The sequence below is a fragment of the Spinacia oleracea genome, chromosome 2 (assembly GCF_020520425.1).
Source record: "Spinacia oleracea cultivar Varoflay chromosome 2, BTI_SOV_V1, whole genome shotgun sequence".
NCBI lineage: Eukaryota > Viridiplantae > Streptophyta > Magnoliopsida > Caryophyllales > Amaranthaceae > Spinacia > Spinacia oleracea.
This window is the reverse complement of record NC_079488.1, coordinates 66,748,975-66,772,624: the sequence shown is the minus strand read 5'-3', so window position 1 is coordinate 66,772,624 and position 23,650 is coordinate 66,748,975. Positions and strand designations below refer to the sequence as shown.

Sequence of the window (23,650 nt, the reverse complement as noted above, 5' to 3'; positions counted from 1 at the left end):
CGTTTGCTCTGCTTGACAGGGCTAAGGCACTTCGGAACGTCCTCCCAGTTCCATACTCGGAGAAGTCGTCTATTTGAAAGGCTCACGGCAAGACCAATAGATCGACCTACAGAACACTCCCGTGTTCTTTATCTCGTCATAGCAAGAAACAATATACTTCATGCACATGCATGTAAACAACCAACATTCCGCAACGCTATCATAGTTGGAATAACTATGAAAGAGAGATATAAGAGCTTCAGTGTGTGTAACAATCAGATCATAGATCATTGATCTCACTGAAATCCTCTAAGATAAGGTAAATTATCATCATCAACTCTAATCAACCCACAAATTAGTCACATAAAAACATAATTTTTGAGGAAAAATAAAGCTGAAACAATAGTTTTTCAAAGGTTTACTCAGAGTTCCAAAGGTCAGAAACTCTAGTCCACACTAAGTTATCGGGTCCATGAGCACGACCCGAGGAACGAACCGATCGCAACTCACTTTGGTGTAGTACACATGAAAGATCTAACTCTCCTTCTGCTCCCCGAGCCTCCTGATTGTACTTCTCACGGTTTCTGCACTGGCGGTGCTGTTATTCAAACATAGAAAACAAATAAGTAAAGAAATAAAAACAAAGAAATTATGTATAATTAGCATAAATGGATGCATAAAACTAATACCCCAATCAACAAAACGTCACAAATGTGAACTACAAACTCAATCAAGCTATTGAGTGGAATCCTTGGTCACTACCAATAGTTGTTGGAATTTCGAAAGATGCCTTCAGAGTATCTGTGAATCAGAAGCCTAAAAAAGTTTGTTGTTTGACACTTCTACCAGCTCTTAAGACGTTGTATGGGATCTCAAATCGTATCATATTCATTTGTATCAGACAATCAACTCTAATCTGAACTCTGAAACGCAAGTATATGTATATGAACTGCTGCTAATCTGCTATAGACTTTAGTGTTAAGGGATAGAGAATACATTTCATCAATTTTTTCTAGGTCATTTTATGGGTCTAAATATATAAATATTTTGTTTTTATTCTGGTTAGATTAGGCATCTCCTTCCTCTGTTGTTTTTCTTATTCCATATGAGTGGCGTTGCAATGCTAGTACTTCACCTATTTCTATACATGTATATGTTGACCTAATAAGGATAATATCACAATTATCATAAGTTGAATGCTGGTATGTTGGTATTTAGACTACTTTCTGTTTATATTAACTGCATGCCAGCTGCAGTGTTGCTGAGGCAGAATAAACGTTGTATGCAGCACCTTTACCTGATATACATAAATTCAAAGTGGTTGGATAATCATTCTAATAGATTAATAACATTCTTCTTTCTCGTTACTTATCATTTTTTCTTGTTCTTCTTTTAATAAATTCCTTCAAAATCAAGGCTTTCTAATCGGCGTTTCAAATGAAAATGATATTCAAGTACTACTGATTTTACATCTCAAAAATCCATCTATAAATTCAATTTTTTTTTCCACTGATTATTCTGCTGGCCTATTTCAGTTGAATAACCACTATAAAGCATTAAATGAAAACATCTCACACAGTTGAATAAGAAAGTATGTTTCACAAAATTTAATCAATTAAGTTGGTAATAAAAAATTATATAAATTAATTATAAGGCAAGAAAAAATGTTCGTAAAGTTCGTCTAAGGAAAAATTAGACATCATCTCTATTTAAGAACAAAATACAATTTAATACTCATGGCCATACGAAAATATAAATTGTAATACTAAAGTAAAGAAATCAAACAATGTACGGAGTAATAATCATACCCTTTAAACAATGTACTACGTAATACTTACGCGCATAATTGGTTCTTCTTTTGGCATTTTCGCGTCCTTTTTGTTACGGGGTGAGTGATTGTCCTTGTTGTCATTTTTTAACCTTCCATCTCAACATTCGATCTTGCATAACTTTATCTTCATTTTCTTCTATCATAAAACTCCAAAACTACACATTAAATTATCAATATTATTACAATGTTTAAATCTCTAATATTATTATAACCTTAAATATATTACTTAACCAAATTACTTTTATTATTTTTTCTTAATTAAAGTCATAGAGCATGTAGTCTAAAATACGATTTGACCCGCTCACCTGAAAATAGGGAAGCCTAAAGGTCGTAACTCGTAAGGGTAGTAAGACCTTTAATCTAAGACAATCATAAGTAATCAAAGACCACTAAAAGAGTAAAAGGCTCTTATCTATCAAAACCTAAACAGTAAACTCCATTCTCTTATTTGGCATTAACAACAACACCACCAACATCAACGAAGGAGATATAAGTGAAAATGGAGACAATAATCCCCACCTTTCTCTCCTCCCGTTGTTTCATCTCAAGAGACTCAAATCATCAACTATGTCCTGATTATCTCTCCCTCCATAATTTTATCACCCTTGCACATAAGACTTTCCGCTGAGGCGCCGGCTATTGGAACCGGCCAATTAACTTATCCATGTTGTTGGAGTTCATGTGGGGTTTATATCGACAAATCTCGAATTCGATTAAGACGACTCTTGGATCACTACCCATTTAAATACGACATGCATATCAGGAATCTGCACCTATTGGGGTTTTCGTCGTCGTTTCGCTACCGGTGGTGTGGTGATATATACTTTTGTTTTAGTTAATTTTGAATTCCTTGGTCTTGGGTGTCAGTGAATTTTTTGGCTTGATAATCTTATTGATTTTTAACATTTATTTGAGAATTGTATTTTTTTGGCTTGATAATCTTATTGTTTTTATTACCAACTAATAAACTACAATTGTAGTCTATCACGATCCAAAACTCAAAGTAATTGGCGTTTTTTTTAAGACATACCCAGATGAGAAAATGAACCAAATACATGAAGAATTAGAAATAAGAATGTTTTTTTTTCAATTGATTGACAAAAGATTGTATTTTTCAATCAAATTAGCAATTAAACAAAATGGTAAGAGGATATTCATAGTTTCATACCTGATGAAGAAGCCATCGCCTCAGTAAGAACTTCACTAAAAAAAAAATCAACGTGAGGGTTTTGAAACCCTAATTAATCGACCGATGCCGCCCCCTTCTGGTTAATAAAAAATTACACGAAATTGACATAAGTAAAGCAAAATAGAAACCCTAATTAATCGAAAACAAAAAATTGGGAAACTTAACTGGTTAGATGATGATGAGGGTTTTGATTTTTGAAGAGATTCAACGTGAAAAGGGCCGACCGATGTCGCCTCCTTCTCCATCTCCATCTCAACCAATTGATGATTAAAAAACCTCAATAACACAAAGATCAAACGAATAAGAACATAAGTTTTAATCCCAATTTACCGAATCTTTGAGAAGAGAATAGAACTGAAAAGTGGCGAGTTATCTCACCCGGATCTCCAAAAGATCAGACGTTGATGGTGATGGCGGTGGCGAAGGCGAGAGGCGGAGGAGAGAGAGTCTGCGTGTGCGGTGAAAGAAACACAAAATATTTAGGGTTTGGAATGGAGGACGGGGTTTGGTGGAAGAGGATTAGTGGAAGAAGATCGAAGAAGATGAAGAGGAAGGAGAGAGAAAACGGGAGGGAGGTTGAGGAGTAAATAGGTCTGGAGGTCCCTAAACTTTGCCAAAAGGAGCAGTTAGGTCCCTCAAGTTTCAAAAGGAGCATTTAGGTCCCTGCGTTTGGATGGAAAACGCTGCTTTTTGTTTTCCGTCACTAACGGCCGTTAAAATTCAATTAAATTAAAAGGAAACTAAATAAAAGGCACTAAACGACAAAAAAACAGTTACATTTACCATTTACCAATAATTAAATAAAGGGGAATTCATTTCAGTTAGCTTTTTACAAAAATATAGCCGTTGAGGCTCTCAAAAAACAGAGTATTTAACATTCCATGCACAACAAAACAACAATAAAACACTTAAAAAACAAAATTCTTTCTTCTCCATCTTCTGCTCTGTGTTTTTTCTCTGTTGCTCCACCATAGCTGACTCTTCTCAACAAAAAGGTATTTTTCTGCCATTTTTTTTAAAATCTTAAGTTAGCTTATTTTAACAATAATTAAACATATTTAGGAAATAATTATTAAAACGTAATTTATTTGCAGAATGATGAACAGGGCTATCTCTTTGTTCAACAATGGTGATAATGAACACCCTAAGAGGTGCTACTGTGGATTCACAGTATCCATTCAAAAGGCATGGACAAAAGAAAATCCTGGAAGGAGGTTCATTGCTTGTCCAGATTATGATGTTGAAACAAACAGAAGGGGTTGCATTTTTTTTAGATGGATTGATGAACAAGAACCAACAACTTGGCAAACAATTGTCATACTAGGGCTAATGCAAGATAAACAAAGCCTTGCTGCTGAAGTTGATAGTTTTAGGACAAAACTTAGTGAAGCTAACAATTATGCAAGGAAGAGGGAGGCAGACTATGTGATGAGCAAGATGAGAAGACCTATTAGTGTGAAATGTGAAGTGTGGGTTGTAATCCTAGTGGTTCTGTTTTTTTTTATCTGGTTTGTTTTAAGTTAAGTGGGTTAAGTGGGTAGGTAAAATGTAATGATCTGCACTAATGAAATGTAATGAAGACTTTAAATTCAATAAAATCTAACCTCATGGTCTTTTTTCTAATCTTCTAGCCATTGCAAGATCCTGCAATGCTTGGCTTGATATTGTGTGTCCTTGACTTGGTTGAGTCTGTGACAATGGGAAGTCATGTGCAGGGAAGGAGTAGATGGTTTGCTCACCCCCATGATCAGAATAGAAAGCTGCAGGAGGTCTTTGCCTCTGTGGTGTGGGGAAGTGTTGTGATATAGGCTGCATTAATTAAAACAAATTAGCAACAAGTTGGCTTCAGTACAGTAAAGTAACATGTAAGAAAGAATTTGAGTATATTGAATGACTTACAGTAGCTATTCTTTGATACCCATTTGGGTAGGTATAAATACCCACACCCCTATTGTGCATTGGTATAGCTGAACTGGTTCTTGGGTGTTGTTGCTGTGGTGTGGTCTGCTCTGCAGTAGCATGATTGTTGCTGTGTTGTTGTTGCTTAGGGGCATTCTTGCAACCCCTTTTGTTGTGGCCTATCACACCACATAAGCTGCATTTCATAGAACAACCTGTTCTCTTCAGCTTACCAGATGCAGTTACCTCTCCAACACCATATCTCCTCTTTGTTTTAGGTCTTCCATTGACCTTTTTCACCTTTTGAGCCACAACAATGCTATCAGAAGTAGGCCACTCTTGAGGACCATTTAAAGGCTCTAACAAAAATTCATATACCTTCATGTAGGTCTGTTTGCAGAAATATGCATTGACATATTGTTCTGGGTGGTCTACTTTATTCCATATAGCAACAATTGCATGTTTGCATGGAATCCCACTCACCTGCCATGCATTGCAACTGCAAGTATGTTGGTTCAGATCCACCACATACTTAACCTGTGTTGCACCTTCTCTTACTCCATAGCAAAACCCACCATCCCAGTATGCATTCCAACCCCTAGCCCAAATTTTGTGTTTCTCTAACTGAATTTGGATCCTAGGACACAACATTATCTCCTTTTTCCCAATGAAATCTCTTTTCTTATGCAGTCTTTCCATCAAACCCTCACTGATATCTTCCAACATGGTAATAATAGGCTTGTGCCTTGCACTCAAGATGTATGCATTAAACACCTCACTCATGTTGTTGTCTACACTGTCACAACAAGATAATGGAGTGTAGAATGCGCTACACCATTTCTTGTAGTTCCTTTTCAGTAGGTCTTCAGCAGCTTCATGTGAAATACCCCTCATTACTTCAATGTTTTCATTGAAGTGATTTACTGTGTTGCTTTTTGCAATAGTCCAAAATTGTTTTCTGTACTCTAAACCACCTCCAAACACTCCCCTAAAGTTACAGTACACATGCCTTGCACACACCCTACTTTCAGCTTGTGGAAACACATTTGACACAGCAGCAAGTAAACCCTTTTGTTGGTCAGACATGAAAGTGTACCCTGCTCCTTCACTAGTGCCTAAATCAGTAGCTAGAAGTTCTAGAAACCAACTCCATGTGTCAGTGCTCTCAACCTCACAAACAGCCCAAGCCAAAGGGAACATTTGATTGTTTCCATCCCTCCCTACTGCTACTAACAATTGACCCCCAAATGGTCCCTTTAAGAAACATCCATCAAGTGATATGAAAGGTCTGCATCCTGCCAAGAACCCTTTCCTAAGTGCCTCAAAACACAAATACAGTCTGTCAAACACATTTGCATCCAACTTCAACTTCACTGTGTTCCCTGGATTGCTTCTTAGTATCTCAGCTGCATACCTTGGGAGTAATGCATACTGCTCTTTGTATTCACCAACAATGAGTGCTTGACCCCTTCTCCTAGCCCTGGCAGCCTTGTCTTTGCTCACCCTTATACCCTTTTCTAACCAAATGGTTTCCTGAATATCTTGCACTCTCATGTAAGGGTTAACCTTAAACAGATTCTGGTAGTGTTCTGCAATCCAATGTGAAGTCATCTTCTTAATGATAGGTGTCCTACCACAAGTGTGCTCACTGACAAATGTTTTCACTGTAAATGACCTTCTTCCTCTCTCCCATGAAGCCCAAATTCTCCATTTACAACCTTTATCTTTGTGCTCACACTCTGCACAAACCATAGTGGAATCATTTTTAGAAAATGGAATGTTTCTTCCTTTATCAATTGAATAATCTATGATTTCTTTCCTAAATGTCTTTGGATTCTCAAACTGTTGCCCAACATAAAAAGTGGCTTCCCTCTCTTCAGTTTCAGTGTTGTTTTGCTTCTGTTTCCCTCTCCCCCCTCTTATGGTGTTGTGGTGCAACTAAGTAACCAACATCATCCTCATCTTCTGACTCACTAGGGCTGTCTAAGTCACTGTATCCATCAAAGTCATCCCCCAAATTCAGACCACCTTCTACTTTACTTTCTGCTAGTTTTTTCAACATTACTAACTCCTCAAAATAAGCCTTTTCCCTTCTCATATCATCAGATATCTTAGACCTAGCAGGGGCTAACTCATCATCATCTTCATCTTTACCCTCTGAATCATAATCAATTTCAGGTTGAGGCACATTTTGAGGTTGAATTTGAGGTTCAGGTTGAGGTTCAGGTTGAGTTTCAGTTTGTTTGGGTGGGAGTACTGTAAAAGGTGGTTCCACATAATCAGAATTTAAGTCAACCACATCAGTATTCAACAACTCAAGGAAGCTACCTCTCCCTCCTCCCCCTCCTGCACTCCTGTTTAGGTTAAAGTTGTAGGTGGGTTTGATTTTATGTTCAATGTATATATGAATGCTTTTGTATTCAAAGAGTAAAGCTAAGAAAGGGTCACAAGTACTACTATCAAAACCTAAAAACCTAACCCCATTCTTGAATTCTTTCCTAGGGTCCCAAAAATGTACTTTCTCTATATCATTATAACCTAAACTATCGACTAATTCCTTAACATATTTGCCATCTGCATTCTCATGGATGTAATCAAAGACATCCACCCTCCCCCCACTATAAACCATATCACCTTGCACAACCCATTCACCACCATGATGCACATATATGCAAGGGTTCAAAGTCAAATCATCAACATCATCTGATCAAAGTTAAACAATATCAATTAAAAAAACAAAACTTTAAGAAATCAAACCAAACCAAATCTTGAATAACAACACAAGAGATAACAAAAGGTTAAATTGCATTCATTCATTCATCCACATGATCAGAATTCATTTACAAAAGGGTAGGCTTCAACCCTAACATTTCAAACCTCAATCCACTATTGAGGGAGAAGCCTACGGTTAGATATAAACTACTGTCATAGCAGTGACAAATACCAAAAACCAACATTTGTCACATTCACAAAAACCTAATTGCAATGACAGTAGTAATATAATTGTCCTTGAAAATTAAAAATAAAAAAAGCTATAAACAAGCTGGATCATCATAAGCTTGACAAAAGAGGGGCCACCACCAGCGCCACCACCACCCCTGCATGGCCTCCACCACCAGCTACTCCTCCTCCTTGAAAAGGAGGGGGAAGCCGTCAAAGTAGACGGTCATGTCCTTGTCCATCCAGGCGTGGAAGTCACGGCCATCATTGTCAATGATGTCCATGATCACCCACTCCCGCAGCCACGCGCGGCAGCATCCTTGAGGGTAGTGGTATGGGAGGCGGTACCGCAACTTGGCCCACCTACGCCACTGCTTGCACACCATCTGCACAGCAGCCTGCCCCTCCTAGTCCAGCTTGGTGAAGATCTGGGTGACGAGGATGTCTTGATGATGACAAAGGGGGTGTGCCTCCCTTAAAGCAAGGTCTCCTAAATTCAAAGTAACGGCCAAAGTCAATAAAACAGTAAGTAAACCCTAATTATTATACGGAATCTAGATTAAAATACTTCCAAATTAAACAATAGTTTAAATAAACACCATTTTCAAGAACATGCAAGCATCAATTCGAATTAATCAAACTCTGTTTTTTATTTAAGTGAATCAAAAACAGTAAGTGAAACCCTAATTACTACAAAATCTAGTTTAAATTAATTCCAAATTAGGCAACAATTGTATAATTTAACATATTAAACACCATTTTCAAGAACATGCAAGCATCAATTCGAATTAAATATTGGAAAGTAAAAACGGACGAAACCCTAATTCCAACTTCAATTGATAAATTATGCGAAATCAGCCCACGATTGTTTAAATTAACATATAAAACACCACAATCAAGATAATGCATGCACCAATTTTGGGAAAAAGTTACTTAACAAAAAAGCCCTAATTTATCATGGCTCAACTGCAAACATTTATTGAAAAAACCGACAAATTGAATGAAAATACCTTCGTCCCATCTGGAAATTCTTGTTCTCTTGGGGGTGTGACATTCCCACTTATCAGCAGTCCTCTTTCCTGATACGCAAGAACCCATTTTTGCAGAAAACTCAGAGTAATAACTTCAAATTCTCTTAAGTGTTTGAGTGAGTAAATGGCAAAAAGACAACTGAGAGTGAAAATGGGGGGGGGGGCCATATAAATAGGAAGTGAAAAGGGGGGAAATAGGGTTGGGAACAGTAAAAAATTACCGCCAAAACATTATTAGGAAGGAACCAGAAAAAACGAGAGAAGTTGGAAGGTTTCCACGTGTACACATTGAAAAAGTAAGTTGAAACCTCTAAGTAATTGGAAAAGGCTTATTTTCATCAAAATCATCTGTTTTCAATCATTAATCTACGTGTATATTAATTCTCCTTTTATTTTAATAATTTTTAATATTATTATATTCATTTTAACGGCCGTTAGTAACGGAAAACAAAAAGCAGCGTTTTCCATCCATTTTGAGGGACCTAAATGCTCCTTTTGAAACTTGAGGGACCTAACTGCTCCTTTTGGCAAAGTTTAGGGACCTTCAGTACAGTTTACTCGGAGGTTGAGGGACGCCGAAGACCTAGGAGAGAGAAAGAGAGGTATGTGTGAGAGTGAAAGGCTGGGGGGTTTACTTAGGGGGTAATTTCGTCAATTCGCAGGGGGACACGAAAAGTTATTTTACTATTATGCCCTCAGCTGTTCCTTTATATAATAGAGATACTGTATACTTCATCTGTCATATAGTCTCTCTAAATTCGCTTCAAAAAATGTGCTTGGCCAAGTAAAATATCGTCACAGAAAACGTGTCTAAAAACTTGATTTGAAAAGCGAGTTGAAATGTGCCACAAACGTAACTTACTTTGAAAAGCATGTCAAAATATGGCGTGTTAGTGTGTTACATAACCTGCAACAACGGGTCATAAAGTTAGACTTATTCAGATATAATCAAAACCATGACTTATTTTTAATAAACTGATCAAAGGTTGACTTATTTTCATCAATTTTTCTTTTTTAATATTTATTTTAATGAGGTAACTATGATACCCTGTATTTAAGTAATTATAAATATATTTAATTATATTTATAGGGAATTTTATTATTTCTATAAATTAAAGTCGCATTTAAATACTTATTTAAATGTATTTTATCGGTTATATTTTTTATTATTTTTAATTAGAAGAAAATGATTTTTATTTTGAGTTGGGGAATTTAATTGGGTTTCAAAAAGAAAAACGAGTTTAAATTATTCTAGCCCATTCCAAGTTTAAATTATTACTATAATTTTTTTTGACCCTACATTTTTAGTGTATAACTAGTATAGTACCCGTGCGATGCACGATTTATGATCTAAATATTAATTTTGCATTAAATCTAATCTATAGTTATATATAATTGTCTTCTAAATATAAATTATAGATATTATTCTAATTAAAATTCAAATCTACCACACTTGAAGCAAATTTGTGGGAGACCCTCCTATTCCACACAACGATTATTTTGACCTCTTTCATCACCATGTCAAACATATATGAAGTTATTTTCATCCATTTTTACCTTGGTAATCATACCATCTAATACTCGATATACCATCTACCAATTATCCGATCAATTAACACCTACCCACACTTTTTATTCAAGTAGAGATGACTCTGAAGCGGGTGCGTGCGGAAGATGGTCCCTCCACTTCCATACCCTCCTAAAAATACCATCTCCATCTCTGCTACCCACGATAGTGTATGGTACTCATCCCCATCCCAACCCTATTCACCGCCTCGTGGGGTACAAAATAAAATTCATCCTCGCATCTTCACCACTCAAATATTTACACCCTCTCAAACTCACCCCTATATCCAACAAATTTATTCTCGTAGATGAATTTTGATATAGTGTGTTATTTAAGTAACTTTATATGAAATATGATTGCTGATTCATCTTAAATTAACACCAAATATGATCAATGATTCATCTCAAATCCACCCATAGATCCAACAAATTTATTTTGTTTGGTAGGAGGGTTTTGAATTTAAAAACATTGTTCTTTTCTATGATTTAATTGGATTCTCTGATTCGAGTGATTGAGAAAAATAAATAGAATATATTATTTTTAGGTTAGTAATGAAAACATGTAGATATATTCATAATCAATTAGATGAAAGATAAGCTAGGAAGACGTTTCCAGTCTAAGGCTCTGTTTTGTTCACCTTATTTTCATTTGTGTTTAAAAATAATTCCAGATAACTTCACATAAGTTCAGTTAAGTTCAAATAATTACAGATAAGATAAGTTCCGAAAAAAATTAGGGTTGACCAATTTTATTTTATGAATAAACCAAGTGTTGATAAGTTCTAATAAGTCCAGGTAAGTTCAGATAAGATAAGTTCATAAAAAATAAGTGAAAATCAGGTGAATAGAAGTACCCCCTATAATCCATCATCGCTCGACATATACATTTTTATCCCCATAATCCACTAAGGCGTGACGCACGATTTACGTATCAAAATGTTAATTTTGTACAAAATTTTATACATAGGTAATCTTGCATTCGTTGCATTAACCTATTATTCTACTATCAAAAAAATATTATTAACAATAACTTAACAAAGCCCTAATACGGAGTGTGTTATTTAAGTAATTTTATATCAAATATGATCAATAATTCATCTTAAACACCACCTTTGAATTCTATACTAACCCTTATACTTTTGAGCATATATTTATTGACATTAATTTTTTATTTAATAATAATACTCCCCTGCTCTTAAATATTAGTCCCCTTTTGACTTTTTCATCCGTTTCAACTCCATATTTAAACGTATATATCTCAAAATACGTACGTTAAAGAAATATAAAAAATTGATATTGTTAACCTACACATTGAAACCAACAAAATAACATGAATATATTTTGAAATACGTATTGGAAAGAAATGAGAAGATTCTCTTCAATTGTAAATAGTGACAAGTTCTAAAAATGACTAATAATCGAGAACGGAGGGAGTATACTTCTTAAACAACTCCCTCGGTCCCAATTTAAAGTGTTTACTTATCATGAATACATTACAAATAATTTTAGTATAATTTTGAAGTGTGGTTATCAAATATTATTTTATTGAGAGGTTAAAGTAGGTAGAATGAAAGATAGTAATTTTTTTTAATTAAATGAGAGAGAGTGTGAGACCCTAGGTTTTAGTAGTGGATAAAAAGAAGTAATAATGCAATTGTTGGCCCTTTCCAAAAATAGTAACGTTCTAAACTAAATTGGGCTTCATGACTACTATGTATAATGTATATATGACTATAAATCATAGTCCACCAATTGGAGAATTTGGTTTTGGTCATATTTTTCATAGTATTTGAGGAAGCACATACCAATATATATACTCGATAAGATATATTTCGTTTTATACATTTTCTTAAAAGAATTCTTGAAACGATAAGTATAATTTAGTAGTAGCTATATTTTAATTTCACCATATTATTATTTTAGAAACTGCATATTTAAATATGTTCAAAATGCTATCAATTTTTCTTGTAATATTAAAATATATTTTATTACCAACCTCATAAATTACTTTTGAAAATGATTATTTTTAAAGAATATATTTTTCATTTAGAAATATCAAAAGATATTTTTCATGACGTATTTATTGTTATATATATTGTTTGGTATAAAGTATAATCAATCATTTATAAAAATGAGACGATTTTTAGAAATGAGTATATTATTCATATAATATAAATGCATTATTTCAGTAACTTTATAACAATATAAGATATGGAGTACGAATTAGTATCCATTTTTTTTAATTATTTTTTTCAAAAAATTTGAAGGATTTTTAAATAAAAAAGAAATTATAGGGCACGATGTGTTAGTTTTGCATGCATCGACTTGCTTGTTTAATACGAGTTACATAGTTAAGTACTTCGTATAGGTTACATTAGTTTTTTCTTCTTGTATGTTATGTACAATTATTCAATGTTGTATAATATCACATTCAATAGTTGTATTTTTAGGTCGAATCTATTTTTTAAAATGTTATATTATGTACAAAATATTATACATTCTTAGTTATATTGGTCATTTTAAATTTGTTTGGAGTTATAATTGTTTAAGGTTGACAAATTAATATATCATTATATTAGAAAACTCTTTTTAAGTATACAAAGTAATAGAATTATTTTATTCTTTCAAATACTCCGTATATAATAAAATAGATTTGTAAAAGATATTGATTACCTTAAATAATTATTTGATATATATGTAAGTCAAAAAAAGTAAATAATAAACACTAAAAGATAAGGACACGTGTCAGCTTCATAGACAGTTCCTTGTCTTTTAATAGAGTATATATATAGATACATTATACGGAGCATGATTTACTGTTTTTTAGTACTTTGTATTGAACATTAAACTTTTACCTAGTAAATCGTAGGTTTTTTTTCCTACATCTCTTGTGTATAACTAATACTCATATTGTCTGCTACTAATCTTGAAAAGTGAATACCACATTTTAGTTTATAACTAGTATAATACCCGTGCGATACACAATTTAAATTAATTTTGAATGAAAACTAATTTACAGTTATTGACAATTATCATCAATAGTGCTTATAGATATTCATCTAATTAAAATTAATACATGATAGATATGTTATGACCCCGTTTAGTCTCTTATTTTATTTTATTTAAAAAAAAAACGACCAAGGGTACGTATATGAAATTATTTTCACCTTGTTCATCACCCGTGTCAAAAAGTAAAGTCATTTGCATCCATTATTTACTTTGATAATCAAATCCACCTTATACTGGACACACCATGTATCTTTATACCCGATCACTTTACACTCACTCATACAATCTATTTATTTAGCTACAAATGACTTCGACGTGGGGCGAGTATTGGTCCCTCCAAAACCGTACTTGCTTATCTTGTTCTTATCCTCACCACCCACGATAAGTATGATACTCATCCTCATCTCAAACACAATTCCGATCCCACCAGCGCTGGGTACAAAATAAAACTCATCCCGCCTCCATCACCCACCCCGAAATCGACACCCGGTTCAAGCTCAACCCTGGTCCGGCAATTTCTTTTTGGTATTAGAGTTTTGAATTTTAAAACTCTGTTGTAGACTGTTTGGAAACTTAGTTGTCTGATTACGGTGATTGAGTAAATATACAAAATTAAAATATGTACGTTAGTGTTAAAAATATATATTGATATACTCATAATCAATTAGATAAAGGATAAGTGAGGCGGCCGACCAGGTCCTACCCACGGTGGATAACCCCATCACCCGCATCAGATACATTATTCATTCCCATAACCCACCTTATTTCCATCCCCAGCCACTTGAGATCGATGATGGGGTCAACCATATTGAGGGTCAAAAACTTTCCTCTATCCCCGCGTCAGGTAACTAAGTTACATATATATATCAAATAGTTTATTATTGCAAGGATAGTATATCACTTGTACAATTCACGGTTTATAAAATTTTACTATCAATTTTTGCACTCATTTGAAATCAATCTACTTACTGAGTAATAGTGGAGATGTTTATATTTTTGGTTAATAAACTACAAATATAAATATGGACTATGCGATTCTTTTTAACACTCCTATTTTCTTCTTTTGAATGTTCAACAACAAAGCAATACAATTAGAAAGTGACACTTGTCAGCTTCACATCGATGCATCCTTATATACTAATTGTAATCAATCTATTTTACTGAGTAATAATGGGCATGTATATATTAATAGATTAATAAAATTGCAAATATGTATATGGATTTTGAAATTCTCTTTAACACTACTATTTACTTTTTTTTGAATGTCCAACAACAAAACAATACAATCTTTTCCCCTTTTTTATGCTATTTTGAATTTATTGAATTATTTTTCATAACAGGAGATTTAAATATGTTTTAGGATATGAATAAGTCATATCCTGACCTGTTCTATGTCCTTTTTTTATGCGAATTGATGTTATACAACAAAAAATTGTAAATCCAATTGATAATTTCTTATATTTCTTTTTTTTAACTTGCAACATAGTCCCGCAATACACAACTTCGGACTGTCGGAGGACGTAAAGAAGAAAATAACCAATATAAACATAGCTAAACATCCGAATCACAAAATGTGCTATCCTTATGTTTAAGTTTTAATTAATTTGTTCATTTACATGTTTTTTTCCTTTTTAAACCGGGGCTTTGTTTGGTTGATAGTTACAGAGTAGTATATATTGAATTGATTTTTGCCATATTGAGTTATATTGTTCATCTAATCTGTTATGAAAATAGGTGATTCAGATTCGGAGTAGTTTGTTAAAAATTGACTAAAATATAATTCAATTGTTTAGCCTAAAATATTTGGAGGAGTTCTTTTAAGTATAACGGACCACGTGTTAGTTGCACATCGATTTTCTTATTTACTACTCCCTCCGTCCCAATTTATTCTTTACGCTTTCCTTTTCTAGTGTTCCATTTTAATCTTCACACTTAGAATATTTCTTTTTATATTGTAGCATAAAAGTCCCAAATATTCTGTCAAAAATCATGTCAAATAATTATTCCAAACCAATTAAAATGGTTAGGTCATTTTTACCATTAAATCTCTCACACTTTTCCATTGGAATATTAAGTATTTCTCATTTTTTCAATGTCAAATTTTTGATAAAAGTGAAAATACTATTAATACACGTAATTTGCATTGTTTAAGTTAAACTAAAAGAGAATATTTATCCATATTAATTATTTGTTAAATCGCGTGCATGATACCAAACGTAAAGAATTTGGACGGAGGGAGTAATTCTTCCATTTTTTGTGGATAAACCACTTTTATTTTCACGATTGTTAGTAAGTAATATCAACTATTAATATTTTAAATTATCAATAGTAAAAATTATTACAAAAAATGGATGTTTAATCTACTACATCTGTTTCATAATGATCTTTATGGTTAATATTTGTACAAATATTAAGAAAAAAGAGGAAGAGCGTAAAAAGGTAGGTAATAATAATAAAATATGGATAGGATAGATATGTAAAAAGATGGGTGGGTATAAGAAAAAAAAAAGAATAAAGTGAGTTAAAATTTGTAAATGTTGTGTGGTTTATGAATTTATGTGCTAAGATGGTAAAATTTCATGTCCAAAAATAGTACAAAGTCAAATTTCATGTCCAAAAATAGTATTGAGTAAAATTTCATGTCCTGAAATACAATGTAAAGAAAATTATGAAACAGACTAAAACAGAAAGCGTAAATATCATTTTTGAAACGGAGGTAGTAAGTATTTAGACAAATACAACATAATGCTATGGAGTACATGACTATGTACATAATAAAGTATTAATAATCAACAAAAAACATATATAAGAAGTAGAAAGATGTGTGAATATTGAGGAATTGCAAGAGTAGATAGATTATATTCGATTACACAAGTTTTGCTCATGTTTAAGGAAGTTACATAATTTTTTTAAAGTAGTAAAATATTACTATCAATGACGGTGATAATTATCGAATTAAGTTGTTAAATATACAACGTATAAAGTATTACAATTAATGGCGGTTAATAATCAAATTTAGTTACATTGTTAAAATATTATAGATTGATATTGTAATTTTTTTATACACTCTTATTCATATTCGTGACTTAATTTGTAACTGATTTGGAAAATATTTATGTGGTAATTTATTTGTAAAATATTTATGTCTTTTCTTTGAAAAACTTGTAAGTGCTAATCCGTACTGTTTATTTGTAAAAATTATGTGTCTTCTTTGAAACTATTAATGTGCTAATTTATTTATAAAATATTTATGTGCTAATCTATTTGTCATATGTGATACGGAATACTTGTAAAATATTTATGTGCTAATTTTTTGTAGTGTAATTATGTTAGTATCAGTAGAAACGTCTTATTTTTAAAAAAAAACATCCTACTATATAGTCCGTATAACAAATTAATTTATTTATAAAAAAGATACCTAATATTGGTTATATTTGTTACCAAAATATATAAACGATCATTTATAAAATATTCGATCTCCATGTGTAGATTGTTTTTTTTTTGGTTGTTGAGGAAAATAGAATCAAATATTTTTAACAAAATACTTATAGAATCAAATATTTTATTTTTTTATTTATTAAAAGAGAGGCGAATCAATGAGTGATATTTTTCATCACCACATTGATTTCTTCTCTTTTAGTATAATATAGACTAGTGTTTGGAGCAAGGCGATGTCCCGAAGTATTATGTGAATAACAATTAAGTAATTATTATATGCAATGAAAATTATGTCTGAATTTTGGTCACAAGACAGTTTTTCTGTATTATATTATTATTAATTTTGCTAAGATAACGTATAAAAAATCATAGCTCAATTGGATAACACTCTAGTGTTGAAAGTGGTGGTCGTAGATCAATTGGATAACACTCTAGTGTTGAAAGTGGTGGATAACCTTATACATACCATTTATCTCATTTTTTAAATGAAAGTGGATTGATAACATGAATTTATGAATGGAGGGAGAGCGCCTTATGGCATGTAGACATTTGTAAAAACTCTTTTTAATATATAGTATAGACTTGATGCATTTTAGTACTTTGTATTTACTCCTAATCTTGAAAAGTGAATACATGTATTATTTGCACCTTTTACCGAATAACTAGTTTTTGGGCCCGGACGATGCCCCGAGTTACTACATTAATATATAACATTCACTTTTAGTTATATGTGTTTTTTTTCAATAATAACATGAAACATGTAATAGCTTAGTGGTAAAAAGCTTTATTGTTTAAACTCTAGATCAAGGGTTCAAACCTTAGAAAATTATATTTGATTTTATTTTTAATGTATATGAAGATTACATGGAGAGAGTCAGGGAACTACCAATAAGCAGAGCGCCATGTGTCACGTATACTTTCTCATAGACGCCTTTTAATATATAGTATAGATTGTTGTCACTAAATAATCTTATTTTGACTTTTTTCGATCCGATTGATTCCCTTAGGAAAATAGCGTAGGTTGCAAATTTGCATTTAACTTTTTCTAATCTTGGCATTAATTATATATTTAATACAATTTGATTAATTCAAATGGTGAATGAGGGTACTATAAACAATTTTATATGGGGACGCTAAAAGATCATTTATTAAATGATTTCAAGAGTTTCCTTAGAATAGATACATTTCTTTCATTTTTTCTATTCCACAAAAATATATATTTGTCAAACATACTACCTCTGTTTCATAATGATATTTACAGTTACTATAGACAAAAATACTAAGACAATATAGAGAACGTGTAAAAAGGTGGATGAATGTTATAAAACATGGATAGAATAAGATAGATGTGTAAAAATGTGGGTGAGTGTAACAAACAAATGAATAAAGTAAGAGAAAGTGAGTGAAAAATTATAAATGTTGTGCATTATAAAGAGGGATAAGATAATAAGAGAAAGTGAGTGAAAAATTACATAGAGGGATAAGATAGTAAATTTTTATGTCCAAAATATTATAAAACACAATGTAAAAACATTATGAAACAGAGTAAAACGGAGTTAAGCCCATTATTGAGGTCTAAGTTTTGCAATAAATCACCAATTGGGACCTCACTTTTTTTTTGGTCAATAATTGGGACCTAAGGTTAGATTTTTGGTAGTTTAACTCACCTTTAACTCAAGGTTGACTATTCAAACTAATCAAATAAATCAAATAAATTATAAGAGTTATGACTTAATAAGTAGTATTATTTGCCAATTTTTTTAGGGATTTTATTGGGTTTATTTTGTTCGTCTTTAGATTTGAGTTAATTGGTACTTGTTAATTTTGTGATTTTTTGTTCCCCTTAAAAAAAAATTGTGATTTTTTGTGAGATTAATGATTGAATTGGTTAATTTTGTGATTTTGTATGATAATGCTGCTAAATTTTATTGTTTTTGTGTTGATTTTGATCGATTAGTTATTGTTTGATTTTTTATTTTTATTTTTAATGTTTAGTTCGTGATGTTTATACCTTAATCACTTAAGGAGAGCAACATTTTTGCATACTTTATAAAGTGATTGAAAGTAAAATGAGGTTCGGCCATTGTTTCAAATGAAGATTATGCCTTTTAAATGGGTGACATACAGTGAGAAGTATGATAGATTACAGACTACGAAGTATTTTTAGGATGTGACTCATATACTCATTTTCTTTTAAAAAAACATGGGTCGGAACGGGCTAGGCTATGCTAAATAGGTCACTTGAGCTGACTAAATATGACTTGTTTATGACCCGAACAGACCAATTTCATTAAGTTTGGGGCGGAGCGGCCCTTGACATGGCCCATTTTATAGCTCTATGTTAAAACATTCCATGGAACATTTTGGTTTTGTTGGTTTCGAAGTAAAATTAGTAAATATTAGAAATTAGTTACTTAACATTTTTTTATCAATTTATCGTTGAACTGTGAACTATAAATCTATAATGGAGAACTTCATTAATAAAGAAAACAGAAATTAATGTGGTGTTGGTAGTTTCCGATGATGTTTGTTCAAGAGGGGGATATTGGAGGTGTAAGAATAATAATTAATTAAATAAATTAGTTTTGTATTTTTACAAAAGTAAAATGTTATAATTATATTTCTTATTTCTTAACCCAAGGACTTAACATTTTTTTAACCACCATAGTTAACTTAGGCTAAAAAAGTAAGAGAGGTCCCAATAATTGACCAAAAAAAAGTGAGGTCCCAATTGGTGATTTTTTGTAAAACTTGGACCCCAATCATGGGGTTAACTAGAGTAAAACGGAAAGTATAAAGATCATTTTGAAACGAAGGTAGTATATCGTAATGAGTGCCTTATTTGTATAGTTGAATTAATAAATCATTTTTTTTATATAGTTGTATTTTTTTTAAATATACAAGCTTGAGAAACATTGTTTAATTTTGTCCCATCCATGTGAACGTGGAAATTGAATATTAGTTGATGAACGTTCATCCAACTACTCATGTTTTAGAACGTTTGTTCAAAGAACTTTTATAAGTTCATTGTTAAGAGCCAAGAAAATTTTCATGTTCAAGAACAAAAAGTCCATTGTTTAGCATGCTCTAAGGGGGTTTAGTAAAGTTTATTAAAAAGTTCACTGATTAGCATGCTCATATATCTTTACTCCAACTCTCCGAGTATCAAATAAAAGAATAAAATTAATACAGAAATAAAATCTCTACCCTTTAAAAATTGGGAGCTAAGTTACTGTTCCTTATGAACAGTAACTCCCCATAAATTAATTATTTTTTTTATTTTTTTTTTTAACTGATTATCCTAATTTCTCTTTAACTAATTTGTCAACTACTTTTTATCAAGGGCAATAGTTTTATTGAGACTTAACCTAAACACTTCACTGCATATTTCTTTGGTACTCACTCAACTAATGCTCCTTAATCTAATAAACTCGCTCTTAAGTACGAAGTTATTTAGAGCTGGGTACATGTACCAAGTGTCTTTTTTGTACTAACTTTATCGATTTTGTTTATTTACAATTTAGTACAACCGATCAATAAGATAAAAATCGATTTTGAGTACACCTAATTATAAACATAGTCGGGAATAAGGTAAAAGTTCTCATATACGTTTGCATTTCCTTTTTTATTCAAATGAAATGTAGAACATGTACTGTTTATAGTATCGAGTTTCGAGTATCCAGCTTTAATTTTCAACTTTTTTGTTGAAAATGATTCTTATATACGTTTGCATTTCCTTTTTTATTCAAGTGAAATGTAGAACATGTACTGTGTATAGTATCGAGTTTCGTGTATTCAATTTTTCAACTCTTTTTGTTGAAAAGGAAAAATACATTGAAATTAAGATACAATTCTGTCATTTATTATATTCTAATTTTTCTAAAGGGTGAACATATACTACATAAGGGGTGTTTAATTTTCGGATACAGGATCTGATCCGATCGATATGAATTTTTTGGATCGGATTCCCAAAAATCCAAAATCGATCCATATTAAAAAAAAAAAAACTTCGAAATTAGGGTGCTAGAACACCATCGGAGCCAGATTTAAATATCCAGCCACACTGCGCGCAACGCGCGCGATCATCCACTAGTCTATACTAAAATTAAGTTTTATGTATTGATTAATTGTAATCCATCCATTTATATATTCTAAGTCTATAATCAAGGAAAATATATCTTCTTGATTAATAGTAAAGCCCCTAAAACTTAGTAAAGAATCAGAAAATAATACTAACAAACATGGTAAGTGAGATGGACTTCTTAATTATGCACAAAAGATTATTGATTCATTACTATATTACCAAATTTTTCCAAATAAGGACTATCCTCTCCTATATATTGGTTAGCTCTTAAAATTATATATGATAATTTCATCATAATATAATTAATTATAAAAATTGAGTACAAATCATACATTTTTATAGTAAAAATCATAAATTTTTCCAGTAAAAATGGCTAGATTTCTTCCATTTTTGTATTATTTTTTCTTCTCCATTACAATAACACTTTCGTTAAGTTGTCAAGCCACCAACGATGAATGGGTGACGGATGCCCATGCTACATTTTATGGTGATATGAAAGGAGGATAGACTATGTGTAAGCTATTCAATCTTATATGAAGTATTTATTTTAGCTTAAATAATTTTGGGTGTGAGAATAAAGGGTTTCGTAATATTCCTTTTTCCTTTTGCTTTAGTAAAAAAAAACCTAATTGAAGTGTTTCTAAAAATCTAGAAACATGATATAATTAAGAACTAGTCATTATTAAATGTCATGATTTTCAATTCACTACAAAATTATGCATTGTTCAAGACAGATTTTGAGACGGATACTATAACCATCACAAATTTGAGATGGTTACTAAAATTTGTCTCTAAATTATAATCAAGATGGAATTATATAGGGGGTTCCAAAAGTTTTATCTCAAATTTGTAATGCACTTATCAAATTCCGTCTCAAAATTTTGACTACTTTCGCCTCTAATCACCAGCTTGGGAGGAATTTTGACTATTTTAAGATGAAATTTCTTCATCTCTATAAATTGTATAATTAATTAAAGTGATTATTTTGTAGAGATTGTTGTGAAAATAAATTTTCCAACTTATTATGATTTTCAGATGGTGCTTACTCACAAGGTTACGGCCTTGAAACAGCAGCATTAAGCACTGCATTATTCAACAACGGATCAGCATGTGGTTCGTGTTATGAGATACAATGCATAAACTCCAAATGGTGCAAACCCGACCATAATACTATTAAGATCACTGCCACAAACTTTTTCCCCCCTAATTACACAAAAACAGTCGATATTTGGTGCAATCCTCCTCAAAAACACTTCGATTTATCACTTAAGATGTTCTTAACCATTGCGGAATACAAAGCCGGGATTGTTCCTATACGATTTCGCCGAGTTCCTTGTGTTAGAAAGGGTGGCCTGAAATTCCTACTACAAGGTACTCAAGGTTGGTACCTTGTACTAGTGTTTAATGTTGGAGGTGTTGGAAACGTTGTTGATGTTAAGATTAAACCGTCTAATTCTCATAATTGGATGCAAATGACGCGTAATTGGGGGCAAAATTGGCAATTCACGGGAAAGTTGATAGGGCAAAATTTGTCATTCCAAGTGACTACTAGTGATGGTAAAATGGTGCAGTCTGATAATGTTGTACCGACTAATTGGCAATTTGGCCAAACATTTGAAGGCAGCAAGAACTTCTAATTTACATAATTAAGTATAAATTGTTATTGTTCTTTTAGTATTTGACGTACGAGTTTAATTGAATGACATGGTTGTAAGAGAGATCGGAAAGTTCGATCCTTTTTCAATTAATATAAGTAAAATAGTTTCTTTTGTTGGAAATTATAGTATGCAAATTCTAGCTTAATTGGCATCCACATTTTTATCGTTTTTGATAAAATGGTTATTTCCGCTTTTTAGTTTCTTATTTGGAGCAATAATTACTTAGTTATTGTCTTTTCGATTTCTCAAGTAATATGGATGACAAATTCATAAATCGCGAGGCCAATGCACCTTACAAGAAGGTGTGAGAGTAGGTTGAAACAAATCCAAATTTATCTCTTAATTCGAATCATTAATAATTTGAAACTTCTTTTTGTGTTATTATTAAATTTTAAGGCCTTTCGTAACACTAAAATGTTGGAACAATAGACTGAAAGTGTTTATTATAACACCATTTTCCTTGTATCATTCGTTCTTGGAACAATATATTCGATCTATTCTCACGGTATATGATCTATTGTAATGGCCTTTAAGTCAAGGTCCACCGGACCACCGCTTCCGGCTGCCATGACTGTTTTAGGAAATTAGGAGCCCTAATATCAAGATAAAAAAATGCTAAAAATGCTAAAAGACTCGAGATAATTTCCTACTTCTAGACGTTGACATTGTTATAAATGTATTGTATTGTGGATGCCCATTATACCCCTGACATCCTTATCCTATATAATGCATGTATATATACATATTATATTGATGGGAATAAGATCATAACCGCCTGTTTCTCTCTTCCCCTCTCTCCCTCCCCTCTATTTTCATAACACGTTATGAAAAATCTGGTTTATGAATTTAGAGAAATTGGTTTTGAACAATCATTTGAACATGGCTGATTCCTTGATCACCACTCATAAAGGAAATGACTGGTTATTAAAGTCTAAGGATGGCTCTCATACATCAATGAGAATAGATTATGAAGAGATGTATTTAGTGGGTAGAAAAAATTTCTCTTACAATAGTTAAGATGGAATA

At 32.2% G+C, this 23,650-nt stretch overlaps 2 protein-coding genes and 1 non-coding gene across 3 annotated transcripts; 1 reads left to right on the top strand and 2 right to left on the bottom strand.

Moving 5' to 3' along the window:
- Nucleotides 1–233: 233 nt before the first annotated feature.
- LOC130468370 (small nucleolar RNA R11/Z151) lies at nt 234–319 on the bottom strand. Its single transcript, XR_008928758.1, has one exon. It is a non-coding gene; the product is annotated as a small nucleolar RNA R11/Z151 (small nucleolar RNA).
- Nucleotides 320–4,603: 4,284 nt separating this feature from the next.
- LOC110804832 (uncharacterized) lies at nt 4,604–6,650 on the bottom strand. Its single transcript, XM_056836000.1, has 2 exons — nt 4,899–6,650; nt 4,604–4,808 (listed from the first exon to the last, which is right to left on the bottom strand). The coding sequence occupies exons 1-2, from the start codon at nt 6,648–6,650 to the stop codon at nt 4,605–4,607; spliced, it is 1,956 nt and encodes a 651-aa protein (XP_056691978.1). The 3' UTR covers nt 4,604.
- A 14,599-nt stretch (nt 6,651–21,249) lies between these two features.
- LOC110775736 (expansin-A9-like) lies at nt 21,250–22,744 on the top strand. Its single transcript, XM_056835501.1, has 2 exons — nt 21,250–21,480; nt 22,002–22,744. Exons 1-2 carry the CDS (start codon nt 21,477–21,479, stop codon nt 22,601–22,603), a joined length of 606 nt encoding a protein of 201 aa, XP_056691479.1. The 5' UTR covers nt 21,250–21,476; the 3' UTR covers nt 22,604–22,744.
- Nucleotides 22,745–23,650: the final 906 nt, after the last annotated feature.